The sequence below is a fragment of the Grammomys surdaster genome, unplaced genomic scaffold, assembly GCF_004785775.1.
Source record: "Grammomys surdaster isolate TR1022 unplaced genomic scaffold, NIH_TR_1.0 100, whole genome shotgun sequence".
Classification (NCBI taxonomy): Eukaryota; Metazoa; Chordata; class Mammalia; order Rodentia; family Muridae; genus Grammomys; species Grammomys surdaster.
Window position 1 is genome coordinate 10,233,800 of NW_021604579.1, and position 17,638 is coordinate 10,251,437.

At 38.9% G+C, this 17,638-nt stretch overlaps 1 protein-coding gene across 1 annotated transcript in view; it reads left to right on the plus strand.

The window, feature by feature from the left end:
* The window catches only part of Zfyve9 (zinc finger FYVE-type containing 9), a 138,485-nt gene that overhangs the window by 51,017 nt on the left and 69,830 nt on the right, over nucleotides 1-17,638 (plus strand). The window contains exons 2-3 of the mRNA XM_028784666.1: nucleotides 4,487-4,576; nucleotides 14,227-14,332. Of these exons, the coding sequence (XP_028640499.1) occupies nucleotides 14,263-14,332 (70 nt within the window). The 5' untranslated portion in view covers nucleotides 4,487-4,576; nucleotides 14,227-14,262. The remainder of the gene's footprint in view (nucleotides 1-4,486; nucleotides 4,577-14,226; nucleotides 14,333-17,638) is intronic.

Genomic DNA, 17,638 nt, shown 5'->3' on the forward strand with positions numbered 1-17,638 from the left:
ACATATTCGAGTTTTATGCAGTGCAGTGATTATGTGTACACTGGGAATGATGGCCATGGTAAAAAAATAACGTGCCTTCCTTTACAGGCGCTTGCCACAGGTGTGAGGTGATCTAATATCAAGCAGGTGATGCTGAATTTCTGATGCAGCTAACACCACTGGACTAGAGCTTTATATAACTAATGCCTGAAAACTAAAATGCCATTCGAGCTGCCTCTTGCCAGCACCCCCGCCCCCAAACTCTCCATGTCTTGTAGCCATGTATGTACGCTCTGTTCTGAGTTTAGTGGTTTTAGATTCTACATGTGAGGCCGTGTGGAATTTATCTTCCGTGCCTAGTTTATCCCACTTATCACGCTGTCATCCAGGCTCTGCCATGTTGTTGCAAATGGGAGATCTTTCTTCTACAGCTGAGTATTCCTGAGTGTATGTGTGTGTGGAGGGGTGCATAACGTGTGGACACCTGTATGGGTGTGCTTGGTGGTAAAGGCATGTTCTGATGAGCCCGATGACTTGAGTTCAATCCCTCGGGCCTTTATCATAAAGGAGAAAACCAGCTCCCACAAGTTGTCCGATGACCTCTAAATAAATAAATAAATAAATAAATAAATAAATAAATAAATGTTTATTTTTGATGTTTTCAATTTTTATTTTATGTTAGTTTTTTGTTGAGGTTCAGAAATTGCCACACAAACCACTCAGACACCAATCTCAGTTAAACAGGGCTGGTTTATTGAACCCAAGATCACTAGCTCTAGACTTGGGATCTGGGAGCTGAGACTCCAAACACTTCTCAGGGCCAGCTTATAAAGGAAACACACACATACACACACACACACACACACACACACACACACACAGTGAGCTCATACACAGATGCTGGAAGCTCTGCTGTGTGGTCGGCCCTGACTCAAGCTAATTTAGACATGACAATTCATATTGATCTTTAATTTGATGGGTCCTAAGTGAAGCTTATGGTTGTAGAATTTCTTAAGACTAGCAAACTTCAGAACATACAGAACATAACAGGGTATGAGGTCAACATGATCCTGCTCTGAGTCAAGTTATTCTTCTGCGTCAATACTGACAGGCATATTACAGCAACAATATGAAGTAGCTGGCGTGCATGGAACAAAATGACTGCAGCTATGCTTGGGGGGTGTCAGGAGGCTCACCAGTTTACATATATTTAACTTGTTTGTTCTTGTATTTCTTTTTTCCACTCCAATGTACATGCTCTCAGAAGTATTAATCTTTTAAGACAGACAAAATATTTACCTTGAATTTGATTATTGAACATACTGTCTTTAATTTTACTTGATTTGGTTATTCATATAGCATTTGCTAAGCACTGTGTCATCCTTGGGTTACAAAGCATGAAGACATCATGGGTCTTGCTCTTTTTTTGTTTGTGTTTTGAGACATGATCTCACTATGTAGTTCTGGCTGGACTGGAAGACCAGACTAGCCTGAAACTCATAAAGATCTGCCTGCTTCTGCCTTCCAATTGCTAGGATTAAAGATATGTGCCACCACACCCAGTACAGGGCTCGTTCTTAATCAGTTCGTCTTCCAGTGGGAGTGGGAGAGAGAGGCATGTGAACAATGTAAATTCATTTGTAAGTGTTGTTATTAGACAAGAAACACATAATGTAAGTGTAATTTGACTCTTGTACCACAGATAATGGAAAATAAGGATTGACTCAGATGAGTTGAAATAGTTTAACCAAGTAAAGTTGAGTCAGCCAAGCTATACTAATTTAAGAACTCTATGATGTTCACACACCTAAGAACACTCAAGAAATCACCTAAGAAAACACACTTCTTTAATGTATTTCCATCATTAAGTGATAAATGTCTGAATTCAAGACTACCCTGGGCCATATGGTGAATTTGAGGCCAGTCAATTTAAAAAAAAATGTATGTATATATAAATAAGGAATCGATCCTATGATTCTAGAAACTTAGAAACCCCAGAGTCTGATGTCTGCAATCTGAAAGCCCAGGAAAGCTGGTAGTAATATAGTTCTGGGGCTGGATGATAATTATGAAAGTCTCAGTTTAAAGCAGGAGAAGACAGCAAGGCAAGTTAGACACATACAGAGAATCCTTCTGTCCTCCTCCTCTAGGTCCTTAGTGGCTTGGAAGATACCTACTTATGTGAGAGGGCAGTCGGCTTTACTTAACTCACCAATGCAAATGTTAACTCATTCTAGAACACCCCTAGGGCCAGGCGGCAGTGACACACGCCTTTAATCCCAGCACTTGGGAGACAGAGGCAGGCGGATCTCTGAGTTCGAGAGTTCGAGGCTAGCCTGGTCTACAGAGTGAGTTCCAGGACAGCCAGGGCTACACAGAGAAACCCTGTCTCGAAAAAACCAAAAAAAAAAAAAAAAAGAAAACAAAAAAAGAACACCCCTAGAAACACCCAGAAGTAGTACAGGCATCCCATTTCCTTGTCAAGTAGCTGTTGCAAACAAGAAATTAACCATTATGTAACTATACTGCCTCTTGTGTTAAATAACCATAGATATGCACATAGGCTCTGACCATTAATGTAGAATTAAATTTATTTAAGATCTTTAATTAGCTAGCTAGCTTTTGCATTTTTCTCATTTTGACTAGTTTACTTCATTCATGGTGGTTTTTTTGTTTTGTTTTTCTTTTTTTTTTTGCTTTTTTTGTTTTTTTTTTTTTTTTTTGTTTTTTTTTGTTGTTGTTGGTTTTTTTGAGACAGGGATTCTCTGTGTAGCCCTGGCTGTCCTGGAACTCACTCTGTAGACCAGGCTAGCCTCGAACTTTCAAACTCAGAAATCCGCCTGCCTCTGCCTCCCAAGTGCTGGGATTAAAGGCGTGCACCACCACCGCCTGGCCATTCATGGTGTTTTATTTAGTTCTTTACTTGGCAGATATAAATCTGTTAATAGTATGTCAAAGGCAAAACTTCCTCAAATACAACTTCCTTTCTCTGAAAAAAATATGTATTAATTAAGAGTGTTAATAGCTCCTCTCCTTTAGAGTGTATAAGAGCATGTACAAGCTTCTCAGTGTTTGTGCTGCAGTAATCTAACCTTGGGCTTATGAGTGCTAGGCAAACGTGTGCCACTGAGTTACATCACTAACCTCAGCTTCTCAAAGATAGCAAAACCCGGGGCCAGTGTTCTTCACTTTTTATTGATCTCCAGAACTTGCATTTTTGGACTTTTTTCTTTCTAAGCACATGATTTTCATATTGGATAATGTAATTTTTAGGTATGTTTGCTAGATAATCTCCAAGAATTTTACCTATTTTGAAAATACATTATAATGTTCATAGTCTTTATTTTTATTAGTTACAGCGGTCAGTCCTGTACAGTGCTAAATTAGCCTCCTAAGAATATTCACAGGGCTAGAGAGATAGTTGAGCAGTTAAGAGTACTTGCTGCCTTCCACAGAGGACTCACGTTCACCCACCTGTACGTCCAGTGCCAGGGGATCCACCGTCTTCCTGGCCTCAGTGCTGCTAGCTCTCCTGTGCACGTACACTCATGCATATATAATTGAAAGTAGAATAAAGCTTTAAAAAATTAAAAATTAGCTGGGCGGTGGTGGTGCACGCCTTTAATCTCAGCACTTGGGAGGTAGAGGCAGGCGGATTTCTGAGTTCGAGGCCAGCCTGGTCTTCAGAGTGAGTTCCAGGACAGCCAGGGCTATACAGAGAAACCCTGTCTCAGGGGAAAAAAATTAAAAATTATCATCTCTAAGAACTTATTGACTCATGCAAGTTGGACTATTCTAACTTTATGGATATTGTCATATGTTTTTCAGAGAAAGGTTGCATTTTAGGAAGTTTTGCCTTTGACATACTATTAACAGTAATATTCAATATACTATATTAATGGATCCACTGTTTTTAGGCAGTAAGGGATGTCTGGGATACAGACACACTCCTTTTGGAGAGAAAACTGTTGTTTGGCAATAAAAATTTCAGCAGGAAACTTTTAAACTCAATTTAATAATTTTCTGTGGCACATGCCTCTAATCTTAGCACAGAACAGGTAGATCTCTTGTGTGTTCAAGGCAGCGTGATTTACATAGTAAGTCCCAGGACAGCCAGAGATACACACAGAGGATGAGAATAATATTTGAGGACATTCTTGTGAGGTAGCAGTTTTCTTCTTAACTCTGGATTTCAGAAGGACCTGTTGTTACAGAAAGTAAATGGTATCTTTATGAATCAACAGTTACAGTCATTGAAAAGAAATTGCCCACTGTTGTTTTATTATATCTTATCTCCTGCAATTAACATGCAGAAAAGTTTTTAATTCTTCAATAAATGTATGTGTGGCTGCCTTCCACGATGAGCAGGTCTTTGAATCTGAAGATGTAATTATAATTTATTGTTGAGACTTGTTACTTTTATTTGTCTGGCTTTAGCAGGTTTATACTATGAAAATTAGAGCTTATTGTTTTAGCAAATGTAATAAGCGTTCTGGTTTTTCTGTAGGATCAAAGAAGACATTCTGGATCAGCAGTACTGACTAGTGGTACAGCAGGCATCATGAGCAAGCACAGAGAAGGCTGCTTAAGGGGACAGGTACAGAAGCCATTGTTTTATTTCTCTTTTACACTAAGCTTGAGAAATGGATTACATCTGTGAATACAGATTGATGGACATACACTGCCTTGTTACCAGCTTCTTTTGTTAAACTAACGGTACAACTTTTCAAAATGATTTTACTTTAATTCAGAGCAAGACAGTAATTAATTAATTTGAGGCAAAATCTCAATAGCTCATATAGTCTGGAGTTCACTCTGTGGTTCAAGATCACTTTCAATTTGTGATCCTCCTGCCTCTTTTTCCTAAACACTGAAATGACAGGTTTAATCCAGAACAATGTGTTGGATCCCATGGAACAGGCAATTGTTAGCCACCTGACATGGGTGCTAGGAACTGAATTAGAGTCCTCTGTGAGAGCAGTATGCACTCTTAGCTGCTGTGCAAACTTGCCAGCTCTGTTTTTTGTCTGTTTTTGAAGTAACTATTAAAGTATAGCATGACACTAATTTCTCTACTAGTTCTGGCTTCTCCCTTTTATAATCAACTTACTGTTAATCTTGATCATAGAAAGCTAATTTTAGCATGAAAAAGAGTATGGCTTTAAGCAATGGTGTTAGAAAAGAATAGTGATACATCTAACTCTTTTTTTTTTATTGGATGTTTAATTTACATTTCATATGTTATCCCCTTACCCCATCCCCCCAACCCAGGAACCCCTTATCCCATCACCCCTCCTCTTGCTTCTCTGTGCATGTGCCCCTACCTACCCCCCCATTCCCACCTCCCCACCTTCAAATTCTCACCCACTGGGGCATCCAGCCTTCATGAGACCAAGGATCTCTTCTCCTACCTATGTCCGACAGGGCCATCCTCCCTTACATATACAGCTGGAGCCATGGATTCCTCCCTAAGTGTTCCCAGGCTAGTGGTTTAGACCCTGGGAGCTCTGGTTGGTTGGTATTGTTGCTCCTCATGGGGCCGCAAACCCTTTTCAGCTCCTACAGTCTTCACTCTGACTCCTCCATTGGGAACCCCATGATCAGTTCAATGGTTAGCTGTGAGCATCTGCCTCTGAATATGTCAGGCTCTGGCAGACCTCTAAGGAGACAGCTATATCAGGCTCTTGTCAGCATGCACTTCCTGACTTCCACATCAGCATCTACCTTTGGTGACTGCACATGGGATGGATACCCAGGTGGAATGGTTTCCAGACGGCTCCTCCTTCAGTTTCTGTTCCACACTTTGTCTCCATATTTGCTCCCTTGAGTATTTTGTTACTCCTTCTAAGAAGGACCGAAGCACCCACACTTGGTCTTCCTTCTTCATGAGCTTCATGTGGTCTGTGAGTTGAATCTTGGGTATTTCAAGGTTCTGGGCTAATATCTAATAGTCAGTGAGTGAATACCATGTTTGTTTTTTTGTGATTGGCTTACTTCACTCAGGATGATATTTTCTAGTTCCATCCATTTACCTAAGAATTTCTCGAATTCATTGTTTTTAATAGCTGAGTAATACTCCATTGCGTAAATGTACCACATTTTTTGTATCCATTCCTCAGTTGAAGGACATCTGGGTTCTTTCCAGCTTCTGGCTATTATAAATAAGGCTGCTATGAACATAGTTGAGCATATGTCCTTGTTATATGTTGAAGCATCTTCTGGGTATATGCTCAGTAGTGGTATAGCTGGATCCTCAGGTAATGCTATGTCCAATTTTCTGAGGAACCACCAGACTGATTTCCAAAGTGGTTGCACCATCTTGCAGTCCCACCAACAATGGAGGAGTGTTCCTCTTTCTTCACACCCTTGCCAGCATCTGCTATCACCTGAGTTTTTAATCTTAGCCATTCTGACTGGTGTGAGATGGAATCTCAGGGTTGTTCTGATTTGCATTTCCCTGATGACTAAGGATGCTGAACATTTCTCTAGGTGCTTCAGGGCCATTCGAATTTCCTCAGTTGAGAATTCTTTTTTAAGCTCTATACCCCATTTTTTAAAAGGGTTATTTGGTTGTCTGGAGTCTTAATTTCTTGAGTTCTTTGTATATATTGGGTATTAGCCCTCTATCAGATGTAGGATTGGTAAAGATCTTTTCCCAATTTGTTGGTTGCTGTTTTGTCCTATTGACAGTGTCCTTTGCCTTACAGAAGCTTTGCAATTTTATGAAGTCCCATTTGTCAATTCTTGATCTTAGAGCATAAGCCATTGGTGTTCTGTTCAAGAACTTTTCCCCTGTGCCCAAGTATTCGAGGTTCTTCCCCACCTTCTCTTCTATTAGTTTCAGTGTATCTGGTTTTATGTGGAGGTCCTTTATCCACTTAGACTTGAGCTTTGTACAAGGAGATAAGAATGGATCGATTTGCATTCTTCTACATGTTGTCCTCCAGTTGAACCAGCACCATTTGTTGAAAATGCTGTCCTTTTTCCACTGGACAGTTTTAGCTCCTTTGCCAAAGATAAAGTGACCATAGGTGTGTGGGTTCATTTCTGGGTCTTCAGTTCTATTCCATTGATCATCCTGCCTGTCTCTGTACCAATACCATGCAGTTTTTATCACTATTGCTCTGTAGTACAGCTTGAGGTCAGGGATGGTGATTCCTCCAGAAGTTCTTTTATTGTTGAGAATAGTTTTCGCTATCCTGGATTTTTTGTTATTCCAAATGAATTTGAGGATTTCCTTTTCTAACTCTGGGAAGAATTGAGTTGGGATTTTAATGGGGATTGCATTGAATCTGTAGATTGGTTTTGGCAAGATGGCCATTTTTATTATATTAATCCTGCCAATCCATGAGCACGGGAGATTTTTCTGTCTTCTGAGATCTTCGATTTCTTTCTTCAGAGACTTGAAGTTCTTGTCATACAGGTCTTTCACTTGCTTGGTTAGATTCACACCAAGGTATTTTATATTATTTGTGACTATTGTGAAGGGTGTCATTTCCCTAATTTCTTTTTCAGTCTATCTTTCATGTAGAGGAAGGCTACTGATTTGTTTGAGTTGATTTTTTTTTTTTTTGAGTTGATTTTATAACCAGCCACTTTGCTGAAGTTGTTTATCAGGTTTAGGAGTTCTCTGGTGGAAGTTTTGGGGTCACTTAAGTATACTATCATATCATCTGCAAATAGTGATATTTTCACTTCTTCCTTTCCTATTTGTATCCCTTTGATTTCTTTTTGTTTTCTAATTGCTCTGGCTAGGGCTTCCAGTACTGTATTGAATAGGTAGGGAGAGAGTGGGCAGCCTTGTCTAGTCCCTGATCTTAGTGGGATTGCTTCAAGTTTCTCTCCATTTAGTTTGATGTTGGCTACTGGTTTGCTGTATATTGCTTTTACTATGTTTAGGTATGGGCCCTTAATTCCTGACCTTTCCAAGACTTTTATCATGAAGGGATGTTGAATTTTGTCAAATGCTTTCTCAGCATCTAGTGACATGATCATGTGGTTTTTTTCTTTTTTTCTTTTCTTTTTTTCTTTTTTTTTTTCTTTTTTCTTTTTGGTTTTTCGAGACAGGTTTCTCTGTATAGCCCTGGCTGTCCTGGAACTCACTCTGTAGACCAGGTTGGCCTCGAACTCAGAAATCCTCCTGCCTTTGCCTCCCAAGTGTTGGGATTAAAGGCGTGTGCCACCACCGCTGGGCTGAGTTTGTTTATATAGTGGATTACATTGATGGATTTCCAAATATTGAACCATCCCCGAATTCCTGAGATAAAACCTACTTGATCATGATTGATGATTGTTTTCATGTGTGCTTGGATTCGGTTTGCTAGAATTTTTTTGAGTATTTTTGCATCGATGTTCATACGGGAGATTGGTCTGAAGTTCTCTTTCTTTGTTGGATCTTTGTGAGGTTTGGGTATGAGTGTAATTGTAGCTTCATAGAACGAATTGGGTAGTGTTCTTTCTGTTTCTATTTTGTGGAATAGTTTGAAGAGAATTGGTATTAGGTCTTCCTTGAAGGTCTGATAGAATTCTGCACTAAAACCACCTGGACCTGGGCTTTTTTTGGTGGGGAGACTTTTAATGACTGTTGCTATTTCCTTAGGGGTTATGGGACTGTTTAGATGGTTTATTTGCTCCTGATTTAACTTTGGTACCTGGTATCTGTCTAGAAAGTTGGTTTTGTTGATATTTTGTATAGTTCTTTCTGTTTCTATTTGGTTGATTTCGGCCCTGAGTTTGATTATTTCCTGCCTTCTACTCCTCTTGGGTATATTTACTTCTTTTTGTTCTAGAGCTTTTAGGTGTGCTGTCAAGTTGTTAGTGTATACTCTCTCCAGTTTCTTTTTGTAGGCACTTAGAGCTATGAATTTTCCTCTTAGCACTGCCTTCATGGAGTCCCACAAGTTTTGGTATGATGTGTCCTCATTTTCATTAAATTCTAAAAAGTCTTTAATTTCTTTCTTTATTTCTTCCTTGACCAAGTCATCATTGAGTAGAGAGTTATTCAGTTTCCATGTGCATGTGGGTTTTCCATTGGTTTTGTCATTACTAAAGATCAGCCTTAGTCTATGGTGATCTGATAGGGTACAAGGGATTATTTCAATCTTTTTGTATCTGTAGAGGCCTGTTTTGTGACCAATTATATGGTCTATTTTCGAGAAGGTACCATGAGGTGCTGAGAAAAAGGTATATTCTTTTGTTTTAGGATGAAATGTTCTATAGATATCTGTTAAATACATTTGGTTCATAACTTCTGCTAATTTCAATGTGTCTCAGTTTAGTTTCTGTTTCCATGATCTGTCCATTGCTGAGAGTGGGGTGTTGAAATCCCCCACTATTATTGTGTGAGATGTAATGTGTGTTTTGAGCTTTAGTAAAGTTTCTTTTATGTATGTAGGTGCCCTTGCATTTGGAGCATAGAGGTTCAGAGTTGAGAGTTCATCTTGGTAGATTTTTCCTTTGATGAGTATGAAGTGTCCTTCCTTATCTTTTTTGATTACTTTTGGTTGAACGTCAATTTTATTTGATATTGGAATGGCTACTCCAGCTTGTTTCTTGGGACCATTTACTTGGAAAATTGTTTTCCATTCTTTTATTCTGAGGTAGTGTCTGTCTTTGTCACTGAGGTGCGTTTCTTGTATGCAGCAAAATTCTGGGTCTTGTTTGTGTATCCAGTCTGATAGTCTGCATCTTTTTATTGGAAAATTGAGTCCATTGATGTTAAGAGATATTAAGGAAAAATGATTGTGGCTTCCTGTTATTTTTGTTATTAGAGGTAGAATTATGTTTGTGTAGCTATCTTCTTTTGGGTTGTTGGAAGATTACTTCCTTGCTTTTTCTAGGTTGTAGTTTCCCTCCTTGTGTTGGCGTTTTCCATCAATTATCCTGTGGAGTGCTGGGTTTGTGTGAAGATATTATGCCAATTTGGTTTTGTCATGGAATATCTTGGTTTCACCATCTATAGTGATTGAGAGTTTTCCTGGGTATAGTAGTCTGGGCTGGCATTTGTGTCCTCTTAGGGTCTGTATGATGTCAGTCCAGGCTCTTCTGGCTTTTATATTCTCTGGTGAGAAGTCTGGTGTAATTCTTATAGGTCTGCCTTTATATGTTACTTGACCTTTTTCCTTTACTGCTTTTAGTAATTTTTCTTTGTTTTGTGCATTTGATGTTTTGATTATTATATGATGGGAGGTATTTCTTTTCTGGTCTAGTCTATTTGGTGTTCTGTAGGCTTCTTGTATGTATGGGCATCTCGTTCTTTAGGTTAGCAAAGTTTTCCTCAATAATTTTGTTGAAGATATTTACTGGCCCTTTAAGTTGGGAATCTTCACTCTCATCTATACCTATTATCCTTAGGTTTGGTCTTCTCATTGTGTCCTGGATTTCCTGGATGTTTTGGGTTAGTAGTTTTTTGCATTTTGCATTTTCTTTGACAGCTGTGTCAATGTTTTCCATGGTATCTTCTGCACATGAGATTCTCTCTTCTATCTCTTGTATTCGGTTGGTGATACTTGCTTGCATCTATGACTCCTGATCTCTTTCCTAGGTTTTCTATCTCCATGGTTGTCTCCTTTTGAGATTTCTGTATTGTTTCTATTTCCATTTTTAGATCCTGGATGGTTTTGTTTAATTCCTTCTTTGTGTTTTCTTGCAGTTCTTTAAGAGATTTTTGTGTTTCCTTTTTAAGGGCATCTACCTGTTTACTTGTGCTCTCCTCTATTTCTTTAAGGGAGTTACTTATGTCCTTCTTAAAATCCTCTATCATCATCATGAGAAGTGATTTTAATTCTGAATCCTGCTTTTCCGGTGTGATGGGGTGTCCAGGGCTTGCTATAGTGGGAGAACTGGGTTCTGATGATGTCAAGTAACTTTGGTTTCTGTTGCTTATGTTCTTGCGCTTGCCTTTCGCCATCTGGTTAACTCTAGTGTTACCTGCACTCACTGTGTCTGACTGGAATCTGTCTTTCCAGTTATCTTGGTTGTGTCAGAACTCTTCAGAGTCCAGATGTCTCTGTGGTCTTGAGATCCTAAGCTCCTGGGTGGAAGAACTTCTGGGACTCAGGCCGCCTCTGGGATCTGGAAATCCTGCTGCTCTGAGTGCAGTGGCTCCTCTAAGATGGCTCAGGATATGGTGTTTCCACGAGAGCACACCAGCTAGGTGTCTGTTGCTCTGCGTGTAGTGGTTCCTCTAGGATGGCTCAGGATTCAACATCTTCACAGGAGCAGACCAATTATGTGTCTGCCCCAGCCCAAAGGACCAGGCAGGGGCAGAAGGGAAGTAGAATTCCGGATGGGCGGGGTTTGGGTAGCTGGTGTGTCCTGAATGTCCCTGGCTCCCAGATGTATCTCTGGGGCTTAGGGAGTGAGATGGAGTTCTTACGGGCTGCTCTGAGTGCAGTGACTCCTCTAGGATGGCTCAGGATTCAATATCTCCACAGGAGCAGGCCAGCTATGTGTCTGCCTCAGCCAAAAGGACCAGGCTTGGGGGGAAGGGAAGTGGAATTCCGGAGGAGCAGGGTGTATGGCTGATGGGTCCTGAGCACCCCTGGCTCTCAGTTGTAACTCTGGGGCATAGGGAGTGGGACGGGGTTCTTACCTGCTGCTCTGAGTGCAGTGGCTCCTCTAGGATGGCTCAGGATTGGGTATCTCCACAGGAGCAGGCCAGCTATGTGTCTGCCTCAGCCCAAAGGCATCTAACTCTTTCTTAGTCATATATCAGTTTCTACTAGCCATGGTATTTTAAGTTTTAAATTAACTCATTCTTTTTCCCATGAGACCTTGGGCTTCTTAGGTCCAAGGCATAATCTTATTTGTCACTGTAATCTAGTGACTGGGACAGTAGTAGTGCCTGGTAGATGTCTAGTAATATATGATGCATAAGTTTATACATGTTCACTGTGGCACAGAAGGGAAGCACCAATCAAATCAGTGCTATTGGTGGGACCTCAAGGCTGAAATTCTCATCAGTAGAGACATTCTAGAGGTAAAAACTCCTTAAAAAAAAAAAAATCCAGGCCAGGCAGTGGTGTTACATGCCTTTAATCCCAGCACTTGGAAGGTAGAGGCAGGCAGATCTTTGAGTTCCAGGTCATCCTAGTCTACAAAGTGAATTCCAGGTCACCAGGTCAGTCAGGGATACACAGAGAAACTCTTATCTCATAAAAAAAAATCCAAAGTAATTATATTCCTCTACGAAATACACCTGTGAATTTAGTGAGCTCCTAATTTGCATAAAGTGGACATTTTTAATAAGAAGGCTAGCAAAGAATCCTGACATAAATCCTAACTTATGTAGGAAGAAGTCTACCTCTCCCTCAAGTCTTCAGGAAACCAAAGGTGTTCCCTTGAAAATGAAACCAGTTTCTCAAGGCTTAAGACCTCAAACAGTTCCTAAAGACAGCAGGGATAAGGCTCCGTAGGGAAGGCAGGGGATAAAAGGATTAGTAAACAGTCAGACTAACAGATTGATGTTTATTGTACATCTATTGTGTGTGAGACAGTATAGTCAAGCTTTAATTATTAACCCAAACATAAAAACCCTTATAATTTAGCCAATAGTAGACAATGTTAAGTAGAAAAATTAATAGCAAACAATTTTAATAACAACTCATCACAACTGATAAATCACCAGGTACTACTACTTCTTTATCGTGCTGAGGAGATAGCTCTGTGGGTAAAGTGCTTGCTGTGTAAAACTAGTATCTGAGTTCAGATACCCAAAACCCACATAAAGCCAGGTGTGCTGGTAAACATATACAATCCTAGTGCTCATACTGTTAGAGGAATGATACAGGCAAGAAACTCCTTGGACACTCTGACGCCAGCTAGCTTTGTGTACAAAGCAGAAAACAACAGAGACCCTGCCTCAAACAAGGTTGCAATCAAAGACTAATGCCCAAGGTTGTCTTCTCTGGTATGTATGTCACGACATTTGCACACCTACACTCTCACACACATATGCATATACCTCTCTCTCTCTCTCTCTCTCTCTCTCTCTCTCTCTCTCTCTCTTTCTCTTTCTTTCTTTCACACACACACACATACACACACACACACACACGCACGCATGCATGCACAGAATGGAGAAATTATTGAAGAAGACACCCTGTGTTGCCCTTTGGCCACCACTTGAACCTGTTGCATATGCATGCACACTCACATGAAGCTGTATATACACATATACACAAACACATGGACACATACCAAAAGATAAGTTAGTTTTAAGGGATGGTCAAGGGTATTCTTCCCTTGGAACACCTCCCTGTCTTGGGAGCATTTCCTCACTTTTCACCAGTAAATCTAAATTTGATCTATCAGAAAAGGAATAGTCAGTAAGCCTGGTGTGTCTTATAACAGTAATCCTAGCCCTCAAGAGTATGGACCAGCCTAGGCTCCTGTGTGAGATTCGACACTCTGAAAAATCTAAAACTTCAATAATGAATAATGAAGGAATGATCAGTAGCATTTTAAAAACTCCTACTATGGTGTTACTCTGCACTCTGTTAAATTCAACAATTTAGGATATCCTGTATATATGGTTTTTGGTCAGCCGTATGGGAATTTTAATAATTATATTTAAAAAGGAAAGATTTTAAACAATTGTCAGTCATCTTTAAAATTAAAACTGATATCCTTTACCTGTACTTGAACTTTCTTATCATTTTTTATTTATTTAACAGAAGCTATGAATACTTCACTTTCTTGGAGAAATGAACTCTATCCTAATGAAAATGATCCCTTCCCAACACTTGTAATTTATCTTTTGAACTATAAGTTATTAAACAAGTCTGACTTCTGTGTTTATTATAGTTCTACATTTGTCCTTCAGTATTCATGGAGAAGTGGCCCTAGTACCATTGTGAGCTTCAGAGTCCATGGAGTATTTATATAACTTGTTCATGCCGTCCTGCATTCTGTAAATCATTGCTAGACTACTAAGATGAAGTGCTAAAGAAATAGCTATTTATTCTGCTTAGGGATAAGTGACTAGAAAGATGCATATTTGCAACATGCCCAATTTTTTTCTGAATGTTTTCCATCTATCATTGGTTTAATCTGTAGACACAGAATTTACAGATACAGAGGCTGACTGCATTGTGGTAATTGTTAGCTTATAGGTTTCTAGACTTGAAGATTTTAATATTGTTTATCATTGTCCAAATAGATTTGTTGTTCTTCCTTGTATAGCTAAGATCTGTAAATTACATTTTAATAATTCAAATTGTATCTCAATTTTTTTTAACTTTTTAGGTTTAAATAAGTCTCTTCAGCAGTGTTTCCTCACTGATGGAGAATTACTTCCAAGCAGAAGCTTACAACCTGGACAAGGTATTAGATGAATTTGAACAAAATGAAGGTGAGGAGTTACATTGGGAAATTTACTTGGGTTTATGATATGGAGACTGTGAGAATTAGAGTATGAAGTTCTTTAAAAAAAAAAAAATTAAGGGTTTGGAAAGATGGCTGAGCAGTTAAGAGCACTGGCTGCTCTTACAGAGGACCCGGGTTCAATTCCCAGTACCCCTGTAGTGGTTCACAACTGTCTGTAACACCAATCCCAGTGAATCTGATGCCTTCCTCTGGCCTCCACATGCACTAGGTATGCAAGTGATACATACACAGAGATACATGCAGGCAAAAACACCCATACATAAAATAAAATAAATCTTAAAAAAAAAAATCTGATGATGTAATGACAATAATATGTAATATATTTAAAGGAGGAAATAACATCTCTTAGCATTATGTACCAGATACTTAAATATTTTAAACTTAATGTTTAAAACAATTTCATGAAGGTAATTCCTCATTTCTTGTTCCTTTATTTCCTAATTTAAAGGAAAAATATATGGCAAACGTCCAGGCCTATAATCCTAGTACTTGGGAGCCAGAGGCAAGAGGATCATGACAAATTCAAGATTGGCCTAATTCATATAGTGAGTTACAGGTCAGCTAGGGCTACATAGATAAAATCTGTTTTACAATCTCCCCCCCAAAACAAAACAAAACAAAACAAAAAAAACAAAACCAGGTACGATGCATGCCTATAATTCCAGCACTTGGTTAGTTGAAGGAGGCAGGTGATCAGGAGTTCAAAGCCAATCTTGGCTGGATAGTGAATGTGAGACCAGTATAAGCTATACAATAGACTTGTCAACAGAATGAAACACACACACACACACACACACACACACACACACTTGTACTACACTAGGTAACTAACATGTCTAGGTAGTAGATAAAACCCAACCATTCCTATTTCAATAATATTATTAAACATTCTTGTAAGAAATATATTTCTTTTGGGATACCTCCTTTATGTGTATTTTTCAAGATTACTGCCCTGGAACTCACTCTGTAGACCTGAGTGGCTTTGAACTCAGAGATATGACTGCCTCTGCCTCCGGAGAGTGCTAGGATTAAAAGTATGCTCCACCACCACTACCACCTGATTTTTTTTAAAGACAGGCTCTCTTATAGTCTATGTTTACCTTGAACTTGTCCTGTAGCCAAGGATTACTTTAAATTTTTGATCCTTCAGTCTCTGCCTTTATAGTGCCTATTGATAGTGTGCCCCATGAGGCTTGATTTTGTGTGGTATTTGGGATCAAACCCAGGCCTCATGAATGCTACATAAGCACTCTATCAACCAAGTTATATCCCTATCTCTAAGCTTATTTAAACAATCTGAAGTTCTGTGGCTTTCACTATCTGCCTTGTGTTACTTTGTTTCATTGTTCTATAGGCTGGTTATTTTCTTGTCCCAAACTGATTATTTGCTGTTCTCCTAAGTCTTATATTTGATGTTGTGCTTTTTCTGGTTTCTCTATTTGCAAATTCTTTACTTTTGATGAAATGCTTGCAACCTAATCTAGTTCCTCCTTTTAGTGAACTGAGGCTCACTTATCCCATCCTAGAATTTATTTTGTATTCTTACAAAAATAATCATTTTTAATACATCACTAATTAGCTATTCATGTATATTGTATCTTAGTTTCCCAACTAAATTATATACTTTGTAGGAGCATAAAGTATTAATCTTAATGCTACACAAACCACATGCTTTTATTTATATTTGCTTTTGTACATTTATTACCTACTACATACTAGGCACTACGCAATGTAGACCTTCAACTGAAGGAATGAAATAGTTTCTGCCTTCAGAAATCATTCAGTGGGTGAAAGAGAAGGTAAATAACCTGTTACATTAGAGTATAGTAAAACCCTTAATAAGGTCCATAGGTGCATTGAAGATTAGTGTTAACAATTATAACTGTCTAATTTCAGCACCATGGTTATTGTTTACTGAAGGGAGAAAGAAGACAAGGCACTATGTGTATTTGTTTTTATTTATTTAACTTACTTAGATGTACAAAATAGCACTAAAACTTGAGAATAGTTTAGCTTATCATAATTATGATTTGTTACAAAAGAAACAAATGATGGATGAAATTATGTTTATTGATACACTAGAAATTGATTTAATAAATACTATTTTCCCAAATGTCCTTATGTAAGGATATAAATATGAGCTTAATTAGTGACATTATTACATGCAGAATTTCATATGCTATATCAAACTTTTAACACCGGACAGTGGTGGCGCACGCCTTTAATCCCAGCACTTGAGAGGCACTTGAGAGGCAGAGGCAGGTGGATCTCTGAGAGTTTGAGGGCAACCAGGTCTACATAGTGAGTTCTAGGATAACCAGGGCTATATAGAGAGACCCTGTCTCACACAAAACAAATAAAACAAAACAGTCAATGCACTATAACTCACCATCAGCAGTAATCAGTACACTGCCCTTTTTTGTTTAATTTATACTTTTGTCTGCACCTCTATTTCATTTTTAACATTTTGGAGGTTTTTGGTGTACACACCCGTATATTGCATCTGTGTGTGTGTGTGTGTGTGTGTGTGTGAGAGAGAGAGAGAGAGAGAGAGAGAGACAGAGACAGAGAGACAGAGAGACAGAGAGAGTATGAGTGAGTGCGTGAAAGCGAGTGTTCATGAAAGCTTATGAACATAGATATTCTTGCCTGTGTGGATGCTTGTAGAGGCCAGAGGTCAATATTTTATCACTTCCTTTTATCACGTGGGATCTGCTTGTATGTACTGTCCACAGCACTGGGGTTACAATTGTATGCCACCACACACAAACTTGTTTCTTTTTAGTCTTTCATATAAGTGCTACATCTAAATTTAGGTCTTCATGCTTACACAGTTATTCCTTTGTCCACAGAGCCATTTCCCCAGACTTTTTTTTTTTTTAGAAAGGTCTTCTGTATTGCACAGGCTAGCTTCAAACTCAGGATATAGCCAAAGATGACCTTGAACTTCTGATCTTCCAGCTTTCTACTTCCTGCCTTCACCTCCCTAGAATAGGATTGTAGGTATTTGCCAACATACTCAGTTTATGCAGCACAGGATGTCATACTGAGGGCTTAGTGAATGCTAGACACTGTTACAACTGAGCTAAAATCTCTAGATCCATTTTTTAAAAAGCTTTTTCAGGTAAACTTTACATTCTTTAAAATACCTAAATTTTATTCTACAAGGTTAGTGGTTTTTTTTTGTTTTTGTCTTTGTTCTGTTTTGAGACAGGGTCTCGCTCTGCTTCCAAGATGGCTTGAAATCATTGACTCAGTTGTCTTCTTACTT